The sequence below is a fragment of the Sciurus vulgaris genome (genome assembly GCF_902686455.1).
Source record: "Sciurus vulgaris genome assembly, chromosome: 2".
NCBI lineage: Eukaryota > Metazoa > Chordata > Mammalia > Rodentia > Sciuridae > Sciurus > Sciurus vulgaris.
In genome coordinates this window covers 182,690,167-182,717,402 of record NC_136462.1, presented here as the reverse complement: position 1 = coordinate 182,717,402, position 27,236 = coordinate 182,690,167, and the positions used below count along the sequence as shown (strand labels likewise).

General features: G+C 44.4%; 2 protein-coding genes across 6 annotated transcripts in view; both read left to right on the top strand.

Moving 5' to 3' along the window:
* Nucleotides 1–9,001, top strand: part of MTCL2 (microtubule crosslinking factor 2) — a 69,723-nt gene extending 60,722 nt beyond the window's left edge. The window contains exons 15-16 of the mRNA XM_079128105.1: nucleotides 932–7,851; nucleotides 7,996–9,001. Of these exons, the coding sequence (XP_078984231.1) occupies nucleotides 932–1,084 (153 nt within the window). The 3' untranslated portion in view covers nucleotides 1,085–7,851; nucleotides 7,996–9,001. The remainder of the gene's footprint in view (nucleotides 1–931; nucleotides 7,852–7,995) is intronic.
* A 3,316-nt stretch (nucleotides 9,002–12,317) lies between these two features.
* On the top strand, nucleotides 12,318–26,969 carry DSN1 (DSN1 component of MIS12 kinetochore complex). 5 transcript variants are annotated; one of them, XM_079128325.1, is made up of 11 exons: nucleotides 12,318–12,526; nucleotides 14,079–14,125; nucleotides 14,685–15,005; nucleotides 17,628–17,701; nucleotides 18,439–18,511; nucleotides 19,246–19,333; nucleotides 21,244–21,303; nucleotides 21,701–21,778; nucleotides 23,442–23,589; nucleotides 24,868–24,955; nucleotides 26,119–26,969. In XM_079128325.1, exons 2-11 carry the CDS (start codon nucleotides 14,092–14,094, stop codon nucleotides 26,220–26,222), a joined length of 1,068 nt encoding a protein of 355 aa, XP_078984451.1. In that variant the 5' UTR covers nucleotides 12,318–12,526; nucleotides 14,079–14,091; the 3' UTR covers nucleotides 26,223–26,969. The 5 variants fall into 5 exon arrangements, with proteins under 5 accessions (XP_078984451.1, XP_078984450.1, XP_078984453.1 ...); XM_079128324.1 differs by having other exon boundaries at nucleotides 12,318–12,582; nucleotides 14,077–14,125; XM_079128327.1 differs by lacking the exon at nucleotides 14,685–15,005 and having other exon boundaries at nucleotides 14,077–14,125.
* The last annotated feature ends 267 nt before the right edge of the window (nucleotides 26,970–27,236 follow it).

Below are 27,236 nucleotides of genomic sequence, written 5' to 3'. Positions count from 1 at the left end.
CTGGGATTTGAGCCAAGTAATCTGGTTCTACAGGATCATTTTTCCATGTGTTGATAATAGTGAAAAATCAGAAACTACCCAAACATATATCAAAAGTAAATTGGGGCCAGGCATGGTAGCACATGCCTATAAACACAGGGACTTGGGAGGCTGAGGCAGGAGGATCACAAGTTCAAGGGCAACCTCAGCAACTTAGTGAGACCCATCTCAAAATAAAAAGACCTGGAATGTAACTCAGTGGTATAGCACCTCTGGGTTCAATCATCAATACCAAAAAAAAAAAAAAAGAAAAAAAAAAATTAGGGCTGGGGTGGTAGTTCAAGTGGAGTACTTGCCTGTCATGCTCAAGGCCCTGGGTTCAACCCCTAGCACTGCCAAAGAAAAAAAGTGCATTGGATATATACATTTTTTCCATTCAGGATCCAGGCCGGGGCATGGCTCAGTGGTAGAGTGCTTGCCTAGCATGTGTGAGGCACTGGTTCAGTTCTCAGCACCACATATAAATAAATAAAATAAAGGTCCGTTGACAACTGAAAAAATTTAAATTTTTATTCAGCAGAATAGTATACAGCTATTAAAAAGGAGATCTAGGACATACATAGTAGCAAAACAAATATTCATGTTTTGTAATTGCAAAATAGGATATAGGGAATGAAGTTAGTATGTATGTGCAGTATGTTGAGAATTTATCTTTGATGTGGAAGGACCTTTGGCAACATCCACTTTCTTCCCTGTATCTTCTGGATCACATTAGAATGGATATCCATTACTACCCTAAAGCGAGAAAAATAGAAAAAAGGGTCCAGGGAGGGAATGCAGCCCCTGGGAACTGGTCTGTGGGCATGGTTGAGTCCAGTTCCATGCCTGGCTGGCTAGCCAGGTGGTGGTGGTCAGTACTTCCTGACTCCTGACGTCGTCTTTCCCTCCTCAGGACGCTGTGTGTGACTGCAGTGCCCAGTCTCTTGCCTCCTGCTTTGCCAGGCCATCCCGCTCTGCCATCCGACACTCTCCTTCCAAGTGCCGGCTGCATCCCTCTGAGTCTGGCTGGGGCGTGGAGGAAAGGGTGGCCCCTGCCAGTGAGTGACAGAGCAGCCTGGCTCCCTGCCTCAACTAACCCAGTTCCTGGTGGGAGGTGGAGAGGAGGCAAGGGGCCATGCCCCAGCATCACCATGCCCTAGAGGGACAGCAGCTGTACCACTGCCAGAGAAGAGCTTTCACATCAAGGTAAAGCGGGTCTCCTGCTGACCGCTGGGTGGTGATCTCTGACTCCCAAGGGGAGGCACTGAGAGGGAGATAGACCAAAACTGGGCCTTGGAAGCATCCACAGAGAGCTCTGTTGGGACCAATCCCTGAGTCCTAAAGGGGACCCTCGCCTGGTTCCACCCATACTCACTTCTCGGAAGAGCCCAGGAAGAGATGCACTTCTAGTCATGCTTCATGGAAAGGGATGCACAGAGATGTTCCCTGCTGACCACGTACCCCTTCACTGGGGAGGAGACACCACCGAGAAAATGGGCTTTGCTCTAGAGCCCAACTTGGGTTCCTGGCAGAGCTGGGCTAGCCACCATCCCCTCCTCTTGACCCTGCTGCTCTGGATCGCTGGAACTCTAGGGGGTATGATAGGGCAGTAACCAGGGCCAAGAATCCGCTTGGAGTCCTGGAGCCTTGGATCTCCACTCATAGCTGGAGCAGTGAGAACTGGGAGACAGTGGAATGAGTAGGGTTTAGATCGGGGAGCCATTGGCATTTCCTCCCTGTCAAAGTGCTGGGGGCAGAGGGAACCTTCCCAGGAGACCCTGTGGAGACAGAAATAGGTAGTCAGTCTTAAGAACTGGTGCATAAATAAATGCCTACATGCCCATGCCTTGACCTGGGGCCTCTTTCCCCAGCGCCCTGGAGGAGACCGTGTCTCCTCTGTGTTTACATCCTGCAGCTGGAGTTGGGCAAGGATATTCCCAATAGGAGACTCCTGGGTGGTCACATCAGGCCAAGGAGAATTCTAAGGCCAGTGTCCCTGGATATCGCAGTAGACTGGAGCCCAGTAACAACACATTTCTTGCCTAGATTGTTTATTTGAATTTTTCATACTATAAATATTTAAGGTGGTTTACTTTATTTTAATAATTTAATTTACCCCAAAGTCCTTAAGGTAATTTATTGGATTGAGACATGTGTTCTTGCCACTGGGACAATGTGGGACTCATAACACCATGGACAGGCATGGGGTCCCCAGTGTGGACCAGGTGGCTCAGCAACCATGCTCTGGTCTCCTGGCCAGTTTAGAAGGGCCCCTCACCAGACCTGGCGCCCTGCAGCTTGCTCCCCAAACACCGCTGACCCTCCAGCCCAGAGCACTACTTCCAGCACCTGGTACTTGCCCAGCACCCCCGGAGGTCAGTCTAAATGCTCCGGATAGGGTGGGGGGCCAGACCGTGACACCGCTCCCCATTCTCCATTTCCCGTCTCATTTTCCTCCCTCCTCTGAAACCTTCTGTAATGAGTCAAACCTGGATCACTACAGCTCTATCAAGAGCACCCAGATCCCTCCACGTTCCCCAAGTGAGAACTCGCAGGAAAACAGGATGGACTTCGAGAATGTTGTTTACTGCAGCTTTGCACATGGATCTGAGAGTGTCTACCAGCCTGCCTCAGTTCTCACCAACCTGCCGGCCTTTTCACCAGCCTGTCTCCTCAGCCTTACGGCCTCTCGCGGCTCTTCTGCCAGCGCCGGCCCCACGGCCTGCCCTCTCCCACACCCGCGGCAGCCACTCCCGCCATCAGATGGATTGACTGCGGCTCACTGCAGTACCGTGAGGAAGTCCTCAGGCGGCCTCTCCCTTGGTGCCAGTGAACCCATTTTGGTTGTGCACTTGCCTGCCCACTACACACACAGATGTACAGCCCACTGTCACTGACGGGGGACTCAGAGTTACATCACAGGATGGATTGGCTTGTCCCACAATTCCCATCAGGAAAGCCAAGAGCATTGCAAGTTCACCCCCCAGACTCAGCAGATGCCTCTGTACTTCCTCCTGCCAGTAAATCACCCTTTCAGGGTCATCTGGACCCCTCAACTGGTGTCCTTCATCCCCATTCCCCATTGGCAGCACGTCAGGGGCACTCCAGTCCTACCAGCTGCTTCCTCATGCCCTAATGACTTGTGTGGGCACAGCTGGCAGGCCAGTGGAACCGTGGGCCTTTTCTCATCTGAGATGCTGACATCCCACTCAAGAGGTCAGGAGGCCCCGCTAAGGTTATCTGCAGCGAGAGGATTCACACCAGGCCACAAGCCACCAGAGGCCTTTTGCCACCTCCCTGAGCTAAGAGGGCTAGGGGGGCTGCACTCTCACCCTTGGGGAGAAACCTCGTGAGACCTGAACCCAGGGCCCTCGGGCCACTCAGCCTTACCATCGTCCTCATCTGAGATTGTCGTGCTATCTTCATTGTCTGGGCATCTGGCCCCCGTGGTCCCCGGCGGGTGTTGGGGGCTCCAGGTCTTGGTTTTCAGTGAAGTCCCGGTTTCTACTCCTTGCATGCCACTGTGCAAGGCCACTCGTCACCGTTCCCACAGAAGCCTCTGGACACAGGATTTAATGGGGTTGAAAATGTTAAGTGTAAATACTGGTTTGGTTTCATTTTTAGCATTTTACTTGGTAACTGGTTGTGTTTTCTTTTTGGGGGTGGGAGGGTTGGTTTGTAAAAACTCTCTACTCTTTTGGAATGTAATTTCTAAGTTTGTTTGTTTCCTCAAATGCCTTTTTTATGTCTTGGTAACATTCCCAAAGCAGAAAACTGCCTGACCCACAAGTGGGGGCTCCCCTGGAGGATTGGGGGGAAGGAATGCTGCCCTTCTTCCCTTTCTTCCCCTTCCTGCTCCCTTATTTCACTCCTAGCCCCTCCTCTTCCTCTTCCTCCTCCTCCTCCTCCTCCCTGAGCTTTCTTCCTCCTTTGCCCCATTTCCTCTCTTTTCAACCAAAGTCCCAAGGAACCCTGGGGTCCTAATCCCCTACAGGCAGGTGGGGTGCATGGGTTGACACCAGTTGGTTGGGGGAGGTGGTGGACCAGTTCCATGATTGACCTCAAACTGGGTGACTTCACATTTCCTCTGTCTGACATTTTCCCAGAGCTAAATTAGACCCTCCCGGAGGCAGCGGTGACTGTATGTGAAATGAAAATAAATCAAACCACTTTGGTGCATCGGCTCTGAGGCCTGGATCACACACAAGTCATCGTAATTCAGTTCCCTGTCCCACCAGCCTTTTCTGCCAGTCCTTCTTCACCCAAAGCTGACCTCTAAGAGGTCTTGCTGTCTATGAACACAAAATGAGCACCATCACTTGGCCCCCACAGGAATCCTCTTCTGCCTTCTGGCCTCCCGGTGACAAAGCTGAGGGCCCCGAGACTTGATCCTCTTATACTCTGATGCCAGTATGACCCCATCGTACCTTGCTCTCAGGCACCTTTCATAGACTTATCATCCAACATCTTCTGTTGCCCAGGTAACCTCAAAGCTCTTCCTCTTCCTGCCCATCCAGGAAGTCTCCCTGCTCCAGCCTTATCAGCCGCCAAGCTCCCACTACCTCTTCGTTAATAAGAATGACAATCCCCTGTACATCCCACCAAGAGCACTTTACTATCTAGAGATCACTTTCCACCTTGCCATCTCCTTTAGGTCTCTCGAGGACAACTCTCCAGAGGCACCCTTGACAGGACAGAAACTGAGGTACAGGTCTCACCCCAGAGCACCCACCTGAGAAGTCAGCAAGTTCAGATGAGAACTTGGGTCTAATGGTTGGGTTGCCCAGCCCTGCTTTGTCCTGCTTACTCTGCAAACCCACTGTCTCACTGGGCTCACTGGCAAGGTTCAAGATACCCAGAACATGCCATAGCCAAACCCAGTCGTGAAACAAAACAAGTTCACTTGATCACTAGACCTGTGTGTTCCAGAGGGTGTTCTGGGGATTCTCCTGCATTAGAATCCTCTGAGGGTGTGTGCAAAATGCAAATTCCTGAACCCCACCCCACTCTTCTGTGCCAAGAATCTGCATGTTCAGCCAGTTCCCTTGGGGATCCCAAGCACCACTGGCCACAACATTTGTATTCACAGCCTGACCATTAGGCCATCATTCTTTCATTCTTTCCATCAATAATCACAATGTTATTTTATTTTTTTATTTTATTTTATTTTATTTTAATTTTATTTTGCAGTAATGGGGATTGAACCCAGAGGTCCTCCACCACCTAACTACGTCCCCAGCTCTTTGTATTTATTTATTTATTTTTTAATTTTGAGGCAGCATCTTGCTAAGTTTCCAAGGCTGGCCCCAGACTTGTGATCCTCCTGCCTCAGCACCTGATCTGCTGGTATTACTGGCAAGCACCACTGTGTCCAGCCTGCAACACTGTATTCTTAAAGAGCACTGAGTACTGAGCTGGGCCTTAGGGAACCTGGTCCTTAACCAAACTCTGCTTTGATCTAATTACCCCCAAGGATTTCCAAAAAAATCAGAAACAATGAACCATCTTTTTTATAATATTTTTTAGATGTTGATAAACCTTTATTTCATTCATTTATTTATATGTGGTGATGAGAATTGAACCCAGTGCCTCACACATACTAGGCAAGCACTATACCCCTGAGCCACAACCCCAGCCCATGATGAACAATCTTATAAGACAACAAAAATAGAAAATCAAAAGACAAGATAATGTAGTCGTCATATCTACCTAATTTAATTCCCATAATCATACAATTAAATTTCAGTTTTCATGAAGTTTCCTGTCCAATAGCAAAAAAGAAAAAAAAATCATGATTTTGTAACCTATCAAGTCAAGCAAAGATGCAGGGATGTTTCCCAGGTGACTATTATTATTAAAATAAATAAACTCCCACCAGCTTGAATGACCTTGGCCCAGTCATGTGGCTAGCCTATGCCTCAGTTTCCCCAGCTGTAAAATGGGGATAATGTCCTTCTACCTCTTGTGGCTGTAGTGAGGACCAAATACAACACTGTGCCTGCAAGTCACTTGGAAAAGTGCAAGGTTCTATACAAATGTAAATGGTTTGATCACACTTATTGTCCCCAGGCCAGCTTGTCAGCACCCTGGTGCTGGGGATGACCCACCTCATCTGCTCATTAATAAATAAAAAAGATACTACATGGTAATCTGTACCAACCTTATTTTTTAAATTATGGCAATATATTCATAACATAGTTGGCCATGTTAACCATTTTAAGTGGCTTTTTAGTACATCCACAGTGTTGTGTAACCATCACTTCCAGCCATTTCAGAACTTTTTCATCATCCCAAACTGAAACTCTGCCCGGTAACACTAATTCCCCATCCTCCCTCTCGCCCCCAGCCCTGATCTTCTAATCCCTTCCTCCATGGATCTGCCTACTCCCTGTGCCTAATGTAAGTGGAATCCTACAACATTTGTCCGTTGTCTCTAGCTCTCTGATTTTTAGGTGAGGAGTCCGGCCCAGAGAAGGGAGTAGCTCACCCGGGTCTCACAGCAAACTAGAGGCAGAGCCAAGACCAGGTCCCAGGGGCTGACTGCCAGCAGGCTCTGCACCTCCATGAGGCACCACCTGCCTTTCCGCAGTCTTGGCTGAGCCCCTTTCTTTCCCTGGGCTCCACTTGCTTCCGCCTCTCACCCGTTCTCTTTTCTCATCTTCCAAACCGCCCCCTCCCCTTTTCCTGCCTCTGCTTCTCCTAAGCTGATTCCTGCCACCAGATGGAGTGGCTTTATCCAGGTTATCCTCTGGGCCAGCCCTCAGCCCTCCAGGACATCCTGCAACCTCAGCTGGCCCCTCCCTGCGCCGCACACTCGCATTCCCATCTCTCGAGGAAGTGCCCCTGTCTGTCACCTCCCAACTCAAATATTTGCTCTCAGATCTGGTGGTGTCCTGGGGTCCATGTCTTTTGTTTCCTCACACCAGAGAAGGCCCCTTGCCCTCACGTGTCATCAGGTAGCAGGAGCCCTGCCAGCCCTTCTACTGGGTTCACCTTTCCCCAGCAACCTCCAAGTCCGGAAGGATATTCCCTAGTCCCACCCTTGAGCCACACTCTCTTCTCTATCCGCAGCTTTCCAGCACCTTCCATGTGGTGTATGTGGTGAACATGGACTTGGATCCCCATTCAGGCCTCCTCTGTCCTGGATGGCCCTGGTTGTGAGAGATTCAGCCTGACTCGGGTTCTTCTTTCCCTTCTCTGTTCTCTATCCATCTGTTTGTCCAACCGTTCTGTTCTAACCCTGGGCCCCATCACCTCCAGAATAGCTCACCCTGGCAGAACCTATAGATTATACTCCCAGCAGAGTAGTTTGCAGAATCCAGGGACCCAAGATCCAAAGGCAACTGAGGGCATAAAGGCAGGCCTGAGTCCTTCCTCAGGCCTTCTCCTCCACCTACCCTGTCCACTCCTTCCTCCCCATCCTGAGACTCTTCTCTCTCCTTGTCTACCCGCTGACTCTGCTCCCCACACTGCCTGCCCTTCACCAGCTCTCCGGACTCCAGATCATAGGAAAGGAGCTTTGGTTTCCTCTAAACATCCTAAAAGGGCTGAGGCAGTCAGAACCTGGCTGCCTTGTTAACACTCCACTCTGAAGCCACCTAACCCACTCCCATGAAGAGGGACCTCAGCCAGCAGTCTGGAAACCTAGCCTAAGTCTGGGCTGTTTTCTTAATTTCTCTGACCCTCCCAGTTGTATGGTCCTCTGATGAGCACCAGGATGACCCGATGGGCCCCAGAGCACCCTCCATGTTTTGGGATCCTGGCTTCTATCTTAGCTCTGCCACTGATCTCTGTGCCTTAGTTTACTTCTCTGCACAAGGGGGTCCATTCCCAGCAGCTTTCCAGATCCTTTGGTGCCTCTATGGCTGGACCTGCCTGCCATGGCCCTGCCTGGAGGTACCAGGTTGCCAAGGATAAGGTGACTTGGGGGCACCATTCCAGACCATGAGTTCTCAAATTGCATCCCAGCATCACCAGGGAACTTGACAGAAGTGCAAATTATGGGCCCCACCCAGGACAAACTGAATTAGAACTTCCCCAGCAGGGAGCAGCAAGTTGGGGTTTGAAAGAATTTTCCTGGCCCATCCCATATGCACAAGCTGGCCATCTGCTGGCCCAGGCTAGCAGTTAGTGTGGCCTAGAAGTGAATGGAGCTGGCAAGGAACAGGGGCCCCTGTCCCCCGCAAAACAACAACAACCAAACAAACCATGGTGTCTCTTCTTTCGGAAGCTGGAGGGCTGGAGAGGGCATGCCGGTTTCCTTTCCCTGTCTCTGGCTCAATTCCAGCCCTGCTCACCCTCTCCCATTTGCCTGGGTTTTACAAAAGGCTGTCTGGGTAGTGGCAGCAGGCAAGGGTGGGAGTCCTGGAGAGGCAAGGGGCAAAGGACTCTGTTAGTTTGTCCCTGTTGGTTTGTCCCACCATAGGCCAGATGGTCTTTCTCCAAATGGAAAGAAACCTAACTCCACAAGAAGAGAATCCTAAGTCCCCAGCTCCTCCTATTCCTCCCAACCCCAGGGAGATCTTATAGTCAGTGCCAAAAAAACAAAACAACAAAAAAAAAAAAAACAGCTCCAACCCCCTGACACCTGGGGAAGAGAGCCAGAAACTGACCTTCCTCTTCATCCTGGTCCCCTCCCCAGCCCCTGCCAATACTGTGAAGCCCCCTTCCTACTCAACTTGGTGAGGGTCCTGCAGCTGTGGACCCTGGGAGACCCCCAGGGAAAGGCCCTCAGGAGGGAAGGGACCAAGGGCATCCTTGGGCCAACTGTCCGCCTCTCCTTCCCACTGTTCTCTCCTCCTCTCTTTGGTCTTCAGAGGCTCCTTCCCAGGATGGATTGGGTGCCAGGACGACGGCAGTCCAATCCACCAGCTCTCCCCGCCCCCATGTCTTATTTCGGACATGAGAATAATTGTACAGTGTAAACTTACAAAACGTTTTTAATGGTTGTAGATTGGAAATAAAGTATGTCATATGAACAGTTGCCTCTGACTTGGCCGCCTCTGATTTCTCGGGGGGGGGGGGGGGGATGCGGGCAGCAGATCTGAAACTTGAACTCACCGCACCTGCAGTTGCTTGGGAGGAGCAGAATGCCACCGCCAGCTGGCTGGTGGAGTCACCTGGCCAAGAGTTCTAGCTGCTGAGGGCTGCCGCTGGTGTAGTGTCTCCCAGGTGGTATGTTATGACCAGTAAGAAATGCAGAGTAGTCAAGAAGAAAAACAGGATTAAGCTTTTCTACAAAAGACTTAAAACAATTTATTATGGTTAAAAAAAAAAAAAAAGGACTCTTAAGACACTGACATTTAAGTAATTCTCTCCAAACATCTTTTACTTCTCATAGATGCTGTAGGTCAAGAATTTGGTACCTGGGTAGTTCTGCTTCAGGGTCTCTAAGGTTGCACTCAGTTATCAATTAGGCTGCAATTATTTACACTTTGTTTATCTATCTATTTATTTATTTTGATGCTGGGGATGGAACTCACACGTACTGAACCAAGACTGGACCACTACCACTGAACCACACTAACCAGCCCTGGCTGCAGTTGTCTGAATGCCTGACTAGGGCTGCAAGATTGATTTGAAAGGTGGATAATTCACATACCTGGCCAAGTCAGTGCTGGCTACAGACAAGAGGCCTCAGCTCCTCAACAGGTGGACTGCTCCAGAGAGCTGCTTGTGTGTATTCACACATGGCAGCCAGCTTCCCCCAGAGCAAAGGATCTATAAGAAAGCAGGGTGGAAGTCATAATGTCTTTTATATTGAAGCTTAAAAAGCCACCCTATGATTTCAACAATATCTTTGTGTGTGTGTGTGTGTGTGTGTGTGTGTATGTTCGTTACAACCCAGGGCCTTGCACATGCTAGGCAAGTGTTCCACCACTCAACTACATTCCCAACCCTTTTTAGTTTATCTTGAGACAGGATCTGTTGCCAAAAGCTCGGTCCTTGTCCCGGATGCCAATTCAATAATGAGGACAGATTTTGAGAAAAAGGAAAAAGGTTTATTGCTTTGTTAGCAAAGGAGAAACAGGGGACCCCTGTCCGAAAGGCTGTGATTTCTGCCCATCAGAAGGAATAGGGAGTTGTGTTTTTTTTTTTTTTTTCAATTTTATTAAAATTTTTTTTATTTTTACAAACCCATTTTGATTCATTGTACACAAATGGGGTACAACTTTTCATTTCTCTGGTTGTACACAATGTAGATTCACACCATTCATGTAATCATACATATTTATAGGGTAAAACTGTCGGAACAGGGAGATTTTAAAGGAGCTTTTCAAAGGCTACATTCCAGGTGTGCCCTGACAGGGGGTCCCAGGGCACCCTGAAGGTGTGTTAACATTCACTTGTTAATTTGGGAGTTGTTCACTTCTTAGATTCTCTGGCAGATATTTCCTTCCTGTGGAGCACAGATAGCTCAGTGTAATCTTGTTCTTTGCCCTCAGATCAGGGAGAGGAAGAGGGAGAAGAGAAAAAGAAAATCTTGTCCCTTTTAAAAATAAGCCTCAGAGCTATATTCAAAAGGGCAAGTGGACCACTGTTACAGATCTTTGGGACTTCAGGAGTGTGCCACTGTGCCCAGCTTCTACATTATCTTATTGGTTATACATACCAGATCTCTTCAGTGTGGGAAGGGACTACACAAGGGCATAAACACCAGGCAATGAATCACTGAGGCCATCTTGGAAGCCGAATATCACAATATTTGAGAGGTGTCTTCTTTTATAAGGTGCTAAAAACAGCCAGGCCTGTTCCAGGCACTAAGGACACAAAAGATGGGTCTAGATATCCAATACCAAGGGCAGGGGGAAGCCCAGGGGAATCAGGAAAGTCTTCACAGAGGAAGGGAAATCTGAACTGACACCTAAGGTTAAGATGCCAACCAGATGACGGGGATGGTAGTGGACTATAAGCAGGAGACCACCGGGTGACGATAGGGGGCAAGGAACAGCATGTGTGAAAGCCCAGTACAAAGAACAGGCAACTACTCCAACTACTCAGGAGGCTGAGGCAGGAGGATCACAAGTTCGAGGCCAGCCTGACCAACTTTGCAAGACCCCGCCTCAAGCTAAAATATTAAAAGTGCTGGAATGTAGCTCAGTGGTACTTTGCCTAGCACGTATGAGGCCCCAAGTTCAATCTCCAGTCCTGCAAAGGAAAGCAGAGCAGTACTGGACAAATTAAAGGAGTTTGGTGTCCATGGAATGGAGAATGATGAAAGAAGAGGCTGGGTCAGATCCCACAGTGCCTTTATAGAGAAAGAATTTTTATACATCCTGTGGACAGGAGGAAGCTATGGGAGAAAGGACATAGAGGATAAATTGACTCTGGATTCCAGGAGGCAATATTCTTAGTATGTCCCAGGATGGACTCTCCTGGTTGGTTACGCTGAGTTCTGTTCTGGGAACACTGACTAATGACCACACCTGCTATGGAAGGATGGCCAGTCATGCTCTTGTTGCCTTTATCCACTCCTTTTTCAGGCCTAGTGAACTGCTCTTAATTCAACCTTTGCAGGTTTTAAATCTAAAAGAAAGGACTGCATTCGTCAAAGGGCACATTTTGATGGCATTACACTGGGTGCTGAGGAAGCAGCCTGATTTATGGCCAGGCCAACAAGGGATAGTGGAGCAAACACTGGTTGGGATCCTGGAGCACAGAAGGGACATCTGGTTTTCAGCATGGAGTCACAGAGTAGGCTCTGAGAGAGATGGTTTCTAGATGAGGCTTAAAAATCGGGGAATTTTGCTAGGAAGAGCAAGAATGGCTTCCAACACCAAGGGCACAGCTCAAACAAAGAAGAAACCTCACCAGGTAGGCAGAGGAGTTGGAAGCGGTTTGGGGAGGGGTAGCCTTGATGGGGTTGGAAAGCAGAGTTCTCCAACTTTGCCAAGTCCTGAAGAAGCCCCTGGAACAGGAACGGGATAAGCTGGGGCAAACCAAGCTCTGAACTCCAATTCTCCCTGGAGAGACTGCTTTTGGAGTTGAGAGATAAAGAGAAGGGAGACCATGTCCTAGCGAAGGGCGCAGGGCACCTGATGCTCTCTGATGCTCTGCCTACCTCAAGTATCTCTCTGGGCCTGTTTCCCCATCAAAGATGGGTTCTGGGCCTGGTCGGGAGCTAAAAGGACACCTTAGACTGAAGCGTCTGGGAGGGGACTCCCGGGCGTGTCACTTGGGGAGATGGTGACGCGGGGTAGTCGGGACAGGGAGGAAGGACTTGGACAGAGGGCGGGGCAAGAGCGTCCGCGCCGGAGCACGCATGCGCCAAGCCGGCGGCGGGCGTCTGCGCGCGCGAGCGCCAGCCGGCTGCGCATGCGCAATTGCTTGGCGGGAGCTTCGGAAGTGTCCACAGTGACGTAGACGGCGGACCGCGAGTCGAGTTGCACCTGAGAGGACCAGCCGCAGTGGCTCGGGGGTCCAGGGCTGACCTAGGGCCGCAGACAGAGTGACCTGTGGCCTGTGTGTCAGGAACCGAGGCTCCGGGCTGGACGGGCGTCGCTCTGAGGTCAGGAAGTCGCACACCCGGGATGTGTCCGCCTTTACTCGCTTCTCAGTTTCTTGGTACAACCAGCCCACCGCTGTCGCTGCTGGAGTCTGGGGCCCTGCGGGCGCGGCGACTTTCTCCTGGGGAGGAGAAACCCTCGGGCGGGTGTGCCTCCCGCTCGGGCAGAGCAGAGGCCTAGAGTCCAGAAAAATGGCTGGAGACCGGGCGGCGCGCGGGGGATCCACCCGTGCCCCCAGGCTGGCTGCGGGACGAGCTGGGGCTTTGTCCCCTCTGAACCTTGGTTCCCCAGTCTTCAAAGTGGAGTGCATACTAGCACCCAGAGTTGGGGAAAGGATTAAGTGGGATCATGATGTGAGTAAAGCGCTTGCATGGCACAGGTCCTAGCGTGTAACAAGCGCTTAAGTGACACATTTGTGGTGTTATCCCAGCTTGGCCTGTGTAATCAGCCATAACGATTGTGGGAATTTAGATTTCGAAGGACCCTTCTTTGTTAGATTACCTTTCCCATGTCGTCTCAGCATTTATTCATTTTTCTTTACCAAGACCCTCCACATACAGATGTCTGCTGGTTGCATGAAGGATGAAGAAATGTCCCAGCTGTGTCCTTGCCCTCTTTTAACTCAATTGTCTGTGACAGATACCCGGAATACAAATACTGTCCTGCCGGGGAGACAGATATGTTAACAAATTTTACAGACAGGACTAGAGACCAAGGGGCGGGGCCACCAAATCTCACAAGAGAAGTGGCGAAGTTGGGAAGGATGAATGTTTTACCCAAAGGACAGATATGTGCAAAGATTCAAAAGTGCTACAGGGAATAGGAGTCACAAGAGAGATCCCAACTGGTTAGGCTGGGACTGGCTTATTGAAAGTCGTTGAATGCACTTGGGAAAATTTTTTGCAGCTGACTTTTTTTTTGGGGGGGGGGCGGGGAGTAGTGCTGGGGATTGAACCCAGGGCCTTATGCATGCTAGGCAAGCATTCTACCAACTGAGCTATATCCCCAGCCCCTCTGCTGCTGTTTTAAAAGAATGGATTACACTGGAGCAATGTTGAATGTAAAAAAAAAAAAAAAAAACCTGTGAAGAAACTGATAATGGATGGGGAGAGAGCAGAAATTGTGAGACTTAAACTAGTAATGGTGGCAAGGGAGGAAAGATTTAGAGACTTGATAGAACTGATAGTATTTTTAGTCAAGAGAGCTAAGGGTAAGGAATAAAGGATGATGTGGTTTTTCTCTTTTGGAAGACCAAGTAGGTCCTGATGCCATCAACGGAATGAGGGAATTAGGGACTAGTTAAACAAAGTTTTAGCTAGCGGAAGGTAGGTAGGGCATATGTTTAAGGGAGACATGAGTATTTCTAGTGGTAAGTTCTACAGAAGTTCAGAATAGAGGGCAATGACCCATTCATTCTGTATTCTCTGTGGAGGAGGTGGGTGAAAGCAGTTCAGAGAGGATGGGAAGCACAGGTCTGTTCTAGGGTAGTGAAACCCTATTGAGACTGGACCCGAAATGTAAAGGAACAGATCACTTCGTTTCCTATTTTCAGAGTTTTCTACCCAGGATGACTTCAGTGACCAAATCAGAGATCATAAAAGGTGAGTGATTTCTTTTTTCTTTTCTTTTTTTTTTGGTACTGGGGATTTGAACCCAGGGCCTTGTGCTTGCAAGGCAAGCACTCAACCAACTGAGCTATATCCCCAGCCCATAAAAGGTGAGTATTGTGAAATTCAAGACCTCTTGCCTTGAGTTCAGGCTTCTGAGCTATAACCTAATTGTTTCCTGGATCCTGGTTGATTTAGAGTCATATTCTTGTATTTGCAGAAATGCTTCCTCAGTATTTCCATGATCTGAGTGCATTTTCTTCTGTTTTCTTTCTCCACATACACATCCTTCTTTTTCTCTTCCTTCTCCTCTTCCTCCCCCTCCTCCCTCCCCGCTTCTTCTTTCATCTTCTTCTTTTATCTTGGTGTGTTGCTCAGGCTGGCCCCACACTCCTAGGCTCAGTGGATCCTCCTGCCTCAGGCTCCCAAATAGCTGGGACTACAAGCGCATGCCTTTGTGTAGGGGCATGTTTTCTTTTTCCGTCTTTTTGCTCAGATACCTAGTTGTGATGGGTTTGATTTTGTATTTTGACTTTTTTATAACAAATGCTAGAAGAGAAACCAGTGCCGTCTGAGATTCATGATCATCAATTGCCATCAAGTCTCAACCCTGTGGAAGTGTTTACTAAATCATCTGCTTCCTTGGAGATGACTCAAGGCATTACAAAGGAAAGAATTCACCTTGGATCTATCCCAAAGAAAGGGGAAAGTTGTGATGTCAGCCACCAGGAAGGACTTCAGTTGAGTTCCCTTCATTTGTCCCCTCAAGAACAGTCTGTCCGTCATCATGACAGGAGACAGTCCTGGCGGCGAGCAAGTATGAAAGAAATAAACCGACGAAAGTCACTGCCTCCCTTCCACCAGGGCATCACAGGTGGGGTGCTATGTACATAAGACAGGTTCCAGCTCAGATAAGATGCAGTGAGGAAGGACATGAATGACAGAAAGTATAACAGAATAGAACTGACCTTGCTACTTTTTAGCTGTGTGACTTTGAGCAAATCACTTCACCTTTTTGAGCCTCAGTTCCTCACCTAAAAAATGGAGATAATACTACTTACTGTGTAAAGTTGTTCTATATTTATAAATTCTGTGTTCAGTATTATTGATGTTTACATCATATGAGCCACCATAAACATATTTGATTGCTAATTGTTCAACTCTCATCCCCTGCTCAGATGATGGGCATTAAAGAGTCTTTCCAATGGCTTTCTGCCTCATACCTAAGGTGGAACAGAAGGTGGATGGGTTGATACCTGATTTTAGCCATTATAATAACTGGAAAAAACTCAAAAGGCAAGATACATATAAAAATATCTAGAGTGGGACTGGGGTGTAGCTCAGTGGTGAAGTGTGTGCTAAGGAGCATAAGGTGTTGGGCTTAGTCCCCAACACCAAAAAAGAAAGAATGAATGGAAATGAAGTTCTTAAGGATACCATATTTGAATGTTATTTTGTATGAATTTACAGTTGTAACTATATCTGAGCATCAAAATAGAGGTTATAATATGGAAAATCTAGTGTGGAATTGAGATTACTTAAACTCCTTTGCCTTAAGATACCTGCCAGTAAACTGGGAGTGAAATAATACCTATCTTACAGGGCTATGTGAGAACTAAATGAGTTGATGTATAACACAGTACACGTACACATTGTACTATGTATAGCATACAATAATATCTCAAATGTTAAGCTCTTGTGATTACTTTAAGATCTTACCATCAAGCCAAGTGTAGTTGCACACTTAAAATCCCAGCCAAGGCAGGAGGATGGTGAATTTGAGGCCAACCTTGGCAACTTAGTGAAACCCTGTCTCAAAATAATAAATAAATAAATAAAGGGGTAGGGATTGAACCCAGTGGTAGAACACCCTGGGTTCAATCCCTAGTACAGCCAAAAAACCAAACTACCATCCAAGTGGTCTAATGTGTACGAGGAAATCTGGATAAAAACAGCCATTTAACACATCAGAAAATTGCTGCCAATTCAGTGCCCATGCACTTTACTCCCTAAATGTGCCAAGAAAACATTAGTAGTTCCCCAGGATTAGCCCTACCTTCATCTTATTCTAGAGCATTTTTAGACTTAAAATTCTGTATAATAGAAAATCATCAATGTAATAAGATTGGTTATTTTCTGGTTATTCCTGGCCACCTGCCAGGTTTCCTTGGTTACAGGCAGAAAGAATCATATTTTTCTTGACTAACAGCAGTAAGAATCAAGAGAGGAATCCTGAGAATTTTTAAAAACAGGCAGCTAAAGCTGGAGGGCAAAAAGATACGTAGCTCTCATAATTCTCAAAGCAGACTTCCTTGGCTATATAATCGTTTTGTTTTGATAATCGTTTTGTTTTGATACTGGGAGTTGAACCAAGGAGCGCTTTACCACTGAACTTCATCCCCAGTCTTTTTTCTTTTTTATTTTGAGACAGCGTCCTGCTAAGTTGCTGAGGCTGACCTTCAACTTGCAATCTTCCTGCCTCAGCCTCCTGAGTCACTGGGATTACAGGTGTGCACCACCATACCCAGCTTTATAATTGTTTTTAAATGGACTTAATTGAAATAAACAGTATCTACATTTTGCAATTGAGGAATCAGGGGCATAATTATAGAAAGCATCCAGTCAATGTGGTCTCATAACTCATTTTGTAATCTTGAGTAAATTATCTGTTACCCAACCTTTGTTCCTTAGTGTCATCTTTCATCAGATGGAATTGATAAGATACTTATCTCTAAGTTTAATGAGGTGTCCATAGCATTTAATAAAATGCCTTTTATATAGCAAGTGTTGAGCAGGTATTATCTCTTCATGTTAAGTAGGTCATTATAGAGAGGCAGCATGATACTTGTGGGTAAAACCCTGATTTTGGTGTTATACTTGGGTTTGAATCATGACTCCTCCAGTCTCTGGTTTCAGATAGACCATTTCCCCTCTTGGCTTCAGTTTCCCATTTCTAAAATGGAGCTCGTGAATTTATAAGAAGACTCTTAATGTCTTTAAAGCACCTTGCAGTGCCTGTCATATAAAAATGCTCAAATGTTCTCATCTCCTTTCTTTGAATGGTGACTACGAATTATAAAAAGTTATTTTATATCTAGCTTATTTACAAAATAAGAGTTTAATGTAATACCTAAGTAAGATTCTTATAACATTTAAAAAAATTTTTTTTAGTTGTAGATGGACACAATACCTTTATTTTATTTATTTTTTCTTATGTGATTCTGAGGATCAAACCCAGTGCCTCAACATGTGCTAGGTGGGCGCTCTACCACTGAGCCACAACCCCAGCCCCTTATAACATTTTTTAAAGTTTGGATATACAAATAGGAAGATTTCATTCCTCTGGGATTCTGGAAGAATTAGAATTCTCCCTTTAATCAGAGAAGGCTGCTTCTTGCCTTAAGTTGAATTGCATGAAGGGAGGAAATTTTTATTTTGTTATTTTGCTGCCTGTTTTAGTATGCATTTCCTTAATTGTGGTGCTATTTCATCTTAGAGCTCAGCAGGTCTATCAGTGTTGACTTGGCAGAAAGCAAACGACTTGGCGCTCTCCTGCTTTCTAGTTTTCAGGTGAGGTTCTTGGAATTGGGAAATGCTTTCATTTTTTGTTGTTTCTACTGTTATTGTCCCAACTTCAGAGATATTAGTATGTGATGAACTAATTAAAAGATGTTTTCTTCTGGTTGAGATTAATCTAAAAGCCAGATTTAATCCCAGCAGTGTATTCATTTTGGACCAAGCTCTCTACCAGTCTCATTGTTGCTGCTATAATAGAGCAGCTAACAGATTTCCCCAGTGTAGTATCTTTTGCCCATTGACAACAAGTGATGGGAATTTAAAGTGGGTAGAGATAAAAATCTAAATTATACAGACATTGGAGGTATGACTGCATGCTAAACCAATATATAATACATGTCAAACAGTTGTTGTTGTTGTTGTTTTTGGTGGTGTTGGGGATTGAACCCAGGGCCTTGTGCATGCCAGGCAAGGCTCTACCAGTTGAGCTAAATCCCCAGCTCCCCCCACCCAATTTTTAAAAAATTGTATTGTTTATTGTTTAATGCTATGGCTCACTGGTGCTTATGGCAATTTAAAGCAAGCCATTTGTGTGAATTAAATGACCATTTTTCTCCTGAGTTAAAATGTATGGTTTGAGCAACAAATAATTTTATTCGTGACTTAATTTTGTTTATATGAAAAGTAAGGTGAAAAAAATCATTTAGTTTCACATTTATTAAACATTATAAAGCTATAAGACTGGCCTAGAAATTTTTTGTTGTTGTACTGAAAATACTTTTCTATTTTAGTTCTCTGTACAGAAACTTGAACCTTTCCTAAGGGACACTAAAGGCTTCAGTCTTGAAAGTTTTAGAGCAAAAGGTAAGTTACTAAGAATAGATGAGTGAGCTTTGAACCTGATACTTTATATTTAAAAAGACTTAAAAAATAGTCAGACTTACTTGTCAGCAGATTGTTGATATCAGAATTGCACCATAATTAGAGTAGACATATCGGGGTTATTTTGATGGATAATTACCATTTCCCCTTCACATTCTTCACCTGAGTGTGATAGTGCGCTCTTTCAAGTCTAGCAGAGACTTTGGAGACAGGGTCTCACTAAGTTGCCGAGTGGGGCCTCAAACTTGTAATATCCCTGCCCAGCCTCTCAAGTCACTGGGCTTGTAGATATGAATGTGTCATCTCTCCCGGTGTGCATGTGTTTTTTATTTGCCGTCATTATCTCTTACTATACTCTTGCCTATTTCCTGACTTCTGTAATGTTTCTCCTTCTAGTGCCAGGAGTTCATATCTCTTTAAAAAATGAAATTATCAGTACTTATATACCTGTTTAAGTGCCTTTTCACTAGTCAAGTATAAAAACACTTAAAAATGTCATGGAGAAGAGTTATCTTCCATTTTATCTGTATCTATTAGAGAAAAAAGACAAAATTTTTCTGTATACTTGGACCACTCTTGTGGGTGAATAAGAGGACTAGAATGTAATAGAACACTAGAAGGTGTTTTCTAGATTGAGAACACCGTAAGTATCTTTTTTAGCTCATTGTGAAAATTTATATTCTTTCTATTTTGTGACATTATTTTACTCTCTCTAGCATCTTCTCTTTCTGAGGAGTTGAAACATTTTGCAGACAGATTGGAAAGTGATGGAACTCTGCAAAAATGTTTTGAAGATTCAAAAGAGTAAGAGCAATTCCCCTCTGTCCTAAATTATAACTGAAATAAAACTTTTCATTATTATTAAACAGTTGTTTTTTCTTTCAACAGACATTTGTCATCTGCTGTTTTATTATGTATCATGTTCTTTTAGATGTTAGGGATATAGTGATAAATAAGTCCAACAATAATCCTGTTGTCATACATGATAATAAAGGAGATAGTCAAATAGAAAATGTGATTTCAGATAGTGATGATCAGGAAAGTTAACAAATATAGTGACTTGAGGATGTGGGCAACTTAAGGTAGAATGTTCAGAGAAATTCTCTAATGATTTTACCTCTGGGCTGAGACATGTAAGACTGAATGAGTAGGAGCCAGCCATGGAAAGATGAGAAAAGTGAGATTCAGATCTTTGCTAGTCATGCAAGGTTAAAAAAAACTCATGTTCTTTGGATCTTGACAAGCAAGAATATTAGCATAAATTTTAAAGTTTCACCCCCAAAATTGGTAGTTCTTCAGGGTCAAGGTTATCCCCAACCCATTAACTGCCCTGCAACAAACCATGCACTTGGACTTATATCATGAACTTTAAGTTTGGATTTCATGAAGGTCTACTTTTCCATAGGTTTTTAGGATTGATATTTCTGATCAGGAAATGAAAAGATATTTTAGCTCAATGTAGCATCTCTTTATTTTTTTTAGTTGTTGATGGACCTTTATTTTATTTATTTTATGCGATGTTGAGAATTGAACCCAGTGCCCCCACAAGCTAGGCAAGTGTTGTATCCTGAGCCACAACCCCAGTCCCGGCATCTCTTTTAATGTATTGTATTTAAGCACAGGCATTAATATAGTCAGGTTCCCAGGTCTTGGAAGAAAAACAGGAATGGTGGCACTATCGATTGTCTTTGCCAGGCAGAGTACCAAGAGCATCTACAATATTTTGGCATTTTTAGTGCCTGCTTCCTTTTTGTTAGAATTAATCATTCAACTGAGCTGAGCCACTGAATATAGTAGGAATCAAAATTGGTGAATTTGGCAGAGCCAAGACATAGAGAACCCCCAGTGCCAATTTAAGGAATTTGGGCTTTTCTTCTGTATGCAGTATATCATAGAGGATTAAATATGATACTGGGGATTAAACCTAGACTGGCCTGAAGTTTGTGATCCTCCTGCCTCAGCCTGCCAAGTTGTTGGGATTACAGGTGTATGCCACCTGTAGTTACAGTCTGAACCCAGCCAATCACAGAGTTTTTACACAAGGCAAAAAATTAAAGGACTATTTCTAGAAAAGGCCATGGTGTCAATTGGAATTGATGAGAGAGATGGAACATAAAGAGACTAGTTAGGAAACTATTACCTAGTGCAAAAGGAGACAGATCCAGGCACAGTGGTGTGTGCCTGTCATCCCAGCAACTCAGAAGGCCAAAGCCAGAGGGTTGCGAGTTTGAGGCCAGGCTTGGCAATTTAGTGAGACCCTATCTCATAATAAAAAATTGAAAAAAGGGCTAGGGCTGTAGCTCATGGTAGAATGCCCCCAGGTTCAATCCCCAGTACCCCACCATCACATACACAAATACAAAAAGTGAGATAGAGCCTGAAAACAAATATTTGGTGAAAGATAAAAAGTTAGGAATTTTTTTTTTTTTTTTTTTTTTTTTTTTTTTGGGTGCTGGGGATTGAACCCAGGGCCTTGTGCTTACAAGGCAAGCACTCTACCAACTGAGCTATCTCCCCAGCCCCAGGAATATTTTATTGCCACTAAAATTATGTAGGGACTGGGGATGTAGCTTAGTGGTAGAGTGCTTGCCTAGCAAGTGTAAAGCCCTGTGTTCAATCCCCAGCACCGTAAAAGAATTATGTACAGCATCATATTAAAAACAAGTATTTCTTGAAAGATTCATGTTAATCTCATAATCCTATCTATATTCCAGAAAAGCATCAGATTTATCTCTGGAGAAGTCAGTGGCCGAGATGAAGGAATATATAGCAAAGTAAGTGAAAATGAGTGAACCTTATTTGGAAAAGTCTAAATTCATACTCCATCTGGGGAAAATAAACCTGGGAAAAATGAATTGTAAACATGGTGTTCAGTACTAGTATATCAATACTGAAAATTAAAAGCCTGCATATTGAGGAGTTTATGGGCTCTACTGATGGCTAATTTCATAGGAAGGAGTCTGGGGAATATAAGGATGTTAATTTCATTTTAAGGACTCTTGTTTAATTTGATTAAATTAATATCCTCTGGTCAGTTTAGCTTTCTAATCCTTTAATGACTTTTTTATTCACATTTTATAACCAGATTATATGCCTAAGGTACTTATTGTTGCCCTAATTACGAATGTGATGACCAAAATTAACTGAATTTTTTTCTCCCCAATTTTGTAGATTTTCTTTAGAAAGTCAGACTTGGAATCAGCTCTTGCTGCACTACCAGAAAGAGGTACTACCAGAAGCTATGTCCAGGTTAGATCTGTGAACAGGAAGCTATCTTTTTACTTCGTGGAATTTGATTTGCATTTATTTCAGTTCTGTTAGCACAAATTGAATGGTGAACCCTTTTCTCACAGTTCAGTGAACTCTTCAAAACTCTGTAAAAGTATGTATTAGTATTCTCTGACCATAATCAGAGAGTGTCAAAGAAGGAAGGAAAAGTTGGCGTCACTATTTTTAGTCTCAGAACAGAATTGCCTCTGTCTTGTGCCTTTGGCTATGGTTTCACATCCCTAGGGAGACAGGCACATCTCTGCTTTGCACCTGTCCACCTGGGTCTGGGCCAAGTACAGTAGTGAAGAGACCTGAATGAGCACATGGACTTTGAGGTGCAGGTATGGGAGAGACTCCTGAAGGGCTTTCATGGAGACACAAAAACATGCAAGGGGCGTGGTAGAGGAGGAAGAAGGCAAGAGAGGATCTTTGTCTGGATTTTGAAAGTGGGAAAGTGCTAAATTTTGATTTAGTTGAGCATCTAAGCCAGTAAGTTTAAGCTCCCCCACCCCCAGTAGTCTTATCTAGAAACCCATCTATAAAATATTAGCCAAAACTCTAATTGCAAAAGTGGCCTCTCAGTAGAGAAGAGCTTTAAGGATCATGGTTTGAAAAACCTTTTTCAATATAGGAAGTGGGGGTTATCAGTTACTTTATTTACCCCACACCTATTTCTGAGGATAGTTATGTATAAGATGGCAGTTTCAGAATAAAAACTTCTGTGGCAAAGTTTATAGTTTAAGAGAAATGCTTCTAGAAGCAGTCTGTTAAGATCCTGACTACTCCTTAGTTTTGTGACCTCAGCAGATGATTCTCTTGGAGTTTGGGGTTCCTCATTTGAAAACAGGGATGACATTACCTCTCTTGGGTTGTCATAAATGTTAAATGATGTTAAATGAAGAGTGACAAGCAACCTTTGGCACCTGTGAAGCACTTAGTAAACTGCAGTGATTGTTGTTATAAAAAGCTTTCAATCATTTTACATGAACTCAAGATAGATCAGCATTTTTTGGGTAAATGTTATAGACATTGACTTTAGGATAGCAGACTTTGGCTTTACTTTACTCCAATTATAGGCCTTTTTGTACACGGACCTTACTGTTAGGTGGAGTTAACCAACCTAAAACTTCTGGCATTTCCTGTAGTCTAGTGGTATAAAAACTTTAAGACAGGACATCATTTCAGAACCCCTTGTGAAGAGAGCCTATTCCAGAAGCTGGTGGTGTAGCTCAGTGTGGAGTACTTGGGTATCATGTGCAAGGCCCTGGGTTTGATCCCACTACTGCAAAAGATAAAGGAGATCTAGGCACAGTGGCACACACTTCTAATCCTAGCAACTCAGGAGCCTGAGGCAGGAGAATCATAAGTTCGAGTCTAGCCTAAGTAACTTAGTGAGACCCTGTCTCAAAATTAAAAAAAAATAAAAAGGACTGGGGATGTAGTGCAGTGGTAGAGTGCCTCTGATTCAGTCACTACTATCAGCAAAAAAAGAGAGAGCGAGAGAGTGATATCCCATACCTAGAGAGGGAAGAAAAATATTGATTTGCCTTGTGGGAAGTTTTTTCAGAAATAATCTTTGATATCCTTTCCAGAAAGTGATTATAAAGTTCCTTGAAAATTCTTTTTTTTTTTTTTGTTTTAGAGAATCAGCTGAAACCAAAATTACTGAAGTCAAAGTAGAACCTCCAACGTATCTTGGGTCTTCCCAGAGTGAAGTTCTTAACACAAAACCTGACTATCAGAAAATATTACAGAATCACAACAAAGTATTCGATTGTATGGAGTTGGTGGTGAGTTGGCTCAATCTTATTTGGTTGAGCTTTCCAGCTTTGCTCCTTGTTATCTGTTAGTCAGCTTTCCATTGCTGTGACAAAATTCCTGAAACAATCAACTTATAAGAAGGAAAGGTTTAGTTTGACTCACAGTTTTAGAGGTTTCAGTTTATGGTTGCATGGCCCTATCGTTTTGGGCCTGTGGTGGCCCAGTACTTTATGGTGGAACACATGACAGAGAAGGCCCCTTACCTTATGGTGGCCAGGAAGTAAAAAGAGAAAGGGGCCTGAGTCCCAATACCCCTTCAAGGGTACACCCCCAGTGATGGAACTTCCTTCATCTAGGCTCCCTCTCCTAAAGGATCCACTACCTCCCAATAGCACCACAAGCTGGTGACTAAGCCTTTAACATATGAGCCTTTGGGGGATATTCAAAATCAAACTATAGCATCATCCTTGGAAATAAATACAGAGAATATGTGTAATAAGGATATTCACCTCCATCTGGGGAAAACAGACAATACAAAATAATAATAAGTACATATATGGTGTGAGTGCTATTAAAGCAGAGTAAAGGGGATAGAGAGTACAGGGCTTCAGGTTGTTTTTTTACACAAAGCAGTTATCACAGGCCCCCCAAGGTGCCAGTTTAAAAGAAACTTGAAGGACTGAGAAAGTAAGCCATGAGGACATTTGAGGGAATTTTGTCAGTCCTGGTATCAACAGGAAACAGATGGGCATTTGAAATAAGGTAGTTTAAGGAATTTCCAAAACCTTATTTCAAGGTGGCTATGGATAAAGATGTGGGTACCACAGAACCACAAGGGTTAGTGATGTAACCCTCAGTTTGGAGGCAGCTGAGCTCATCCTACCTGTTGGCCTGAAGGGAGAAGCAGTTACTATGGTACCTGAGGAGAGAACACATACTTTGAGAGAGCTATGACCTCACTTGCAGGATGCAGCTGACTCAAGATGGCCTTTCTGGGAAATATCCTGGGTAATAAATACCATGGCCTCATTGAGCTCCCTCCCACTTGGGCTCCCTGGTAACCACACCCAACTAGAAACTACAGGTTGTGCCATCCTGTTGGTAGAGATCATAGGGCAGCCTCAGAGGGCACAGCAGGCTGGAGAAAAGTGGGGAGGGGCTCAGGGGAGTCAACAGAGAATGTCTAGTGTAAGCATTCCAGGCTGAAAGACTAGCCTGCCCAAAGCTGAGCAGGAGCCTTCCAGGGAGTTTGAGGAATAGCAGAGAAGCCATGGAGCTCTGCAGCTCTGTCTGTCTTTTGTCTGCAGATGGATGAGCTGCAAGGATCAGTAAAGCAGCTGCAAGCTTTTATGGATGAAAGTACCCAGTGCCTCCAGAAGGTGTCAGCACAGCTTGGTGAGTGTCTCCAGGGGACTAGAGCTTAGGCTGTTCTGTATCTGATGGCCTTTGGGATGCAAACTACGCTTCAAAGCCTGTGTTCCTGAGGGTATGACCTATATCAGGGAATTTGCTTTTCAACCCACAATAAATAGTATGTTGATGGGACATTTATTTCTTTTCTTTTTTCTCTTTTTGTTATACTGGGGATTTAACCAGGGTACTCTATCATTGAGCTACACACCCTCCAACCCTTTTAAAATTTTTATTTATTTAAGTACTGGGTATTGAACCCAGGATATTTTACCAGAGCCCTATCTCCAGTCCTTTTTTATATTTAGAGACTAGGTCTCACTGGGTTGCTTAGTGCCTCCCTAAATTACTGAGGCTGGTTTTGAACTTGCGATCCTCCTACCTCAGCCTCCCAAGCCATAGCCACACCTGACTTTTTTCTTTCTTTCTTTTTTTTTTTTTTTTTTTTTTGTTGTTGTTTTTGTTGTAGATAGACATAATACCTTTATTTGTGTATTTATTTTTATGTGGTACTGAGGATCAAACCCAACCATGGCCCCTGACTTTTTATTTCTTTTTGAAACAGAGTCTCACTATGTTAAGGCTAGCCTTGAACTTGCCATCCTCCTGCCTCAGCCTTTCAAATTGCTGGGATTATAAGTGTGTGCCACTGTGCCTGGCTGTTGATGGGAAATTTCTAGATGTAAATTCCACAGTAGCATAGTAGACTGAGAATTAAATCCCCATGAACTGCATTGTCATTTTGGCAAATTTGGTATAAATACCCATTACTTTTAACTTCTTCCATTTAAAAAAATCTACAGAATAACACATTACCCTTCTGTAGCTTTTCCTGACCTCCCCCAGTCTTCATACCTTCATGTTCTTTTTCGCCAAGTTGTGTTGTAGTTGTAGTAGTTGTAGCTTTCCTATCAGACTGCCACCTCCTTGAGGACAGATTCTCTTGTCATTGTAATGTCATTCACTGGCAGTGTTCACACATTCTTTTGTTTGTTTGGGTTTTTGTTTCTTTTGAGGTACTGGGGATTGAACCCAAGGGCTCCATGCATGCTAGGCCACTGTTCTACCACTGAACTACACCCTCGGCTCTTCAATAAATTTTATGTAAATTCAATTGAAATTTAGTTTTGGGCTCATTTCCTCTGCAGAGAAGAGAAGCATGCAACAGTTAGATCCTTCACCTGCTCGAAAACTGCTTAAACTTCACCTCCAGAAGCCCTCTACCACACATTGCTCTGGATCTTGTCAGTGACCTCGCCCAGCTCTTCTGCCAGAAGACACTCAGAGGACAGGATTGGGAAGAGTGCCCTGGCACGGGGCAGCTGCACAGCCACGTGATCTAGAGAGTCGTTGCTGTTGAGGATCACTGGCTAACCAACTCTAGAGCACTTTGACTTTTTTCTGAATGATAGAATTGAGGCATCCAAAAGAAAATTTTTTCCAGGAATGTGCAAAATGTTTGAAACTTCCTTTTTGAAATGGCCTTCAAAACCAGTGGCCTATTCTTTTAAATATCCTTCATAGTATGAAGATGTCAGGTTTTGAAACCAAGGTCTTTTAGAACCAAGTTTAACGAAACATTTTAGGGGCCAAGTTGGGTTCTGGTCATTAAGGGATTAGACTGGTTTTTGAGGTGCAGCTGTGAAGACAATTTTAGGTGGAAGAGCATTGAGCATTGTTTCCATCATTGGGATACATATATCACATCACAAAATGTCCAGTTTGAAGAAAATACTACTCATTTTTCATGTCTTCAGTGTATTTTAGTTTTTAACATTTGAGTTGATATCCTAAACTTTGAATTCATGGCAAGAAGGAGCTAAGTGCTGCTTTTAATTTCTTTTCTATTTTTTTTTCTGTGCTGGGGAATCAAACCAAAGGTCTCACCCAGGCTAGGCAAGTGCTCTATCACCAAGTTGTACTCCCTGTTTCTCAGTAATTCTTTGTATTTATTAATAATCTACAAAATTATACATAATTAAAAGACTTACTATCTTTATATATGTTTTGATTGTATTTTTTTTTAATGTGTTTTCGTAGTGCTAAGAATTGTACCCAGGGACTTTGTGCATGCTAACAGTCTGCTCTACCATGGAGCTACACCCCCCAGCCCCTAAAAAGGATTAAAGGCGAATACTTAATGGAAAATAAGATTTTTTATCAAGGTGAAGTGAGCAGTAGTATAAAGATATGCCTCAGTACTTATTACCAATAAAATAGGAACTAATTTATTGTTAATGTTTTTTATAGTCTTATCCCACTAGTG

Bases quoted from the DNA above. Each gene is read 5' to 3' on its own strand.
- DSN1 (XM_079128325.1), top strand. From the start codon at position 14,092: ATGACTTCAGTGACCAAATCAGAGATCATAAAAG. The intron at 18,512-19,245 runs GTAAGTTACTAA...TACTCTCTCTAG, and splicing joins TGAAAGTTTTAGAGCAAAAG to CATCTTCTCTTTCTGAGGAG. The intron at 19,334-21,243 runs GTAAGAGCAATT...TCTATATTCCAG, and splicing joins TGTTTTGAAGATTCAAAAGA to AAAAGCATCAGATTTATCTC.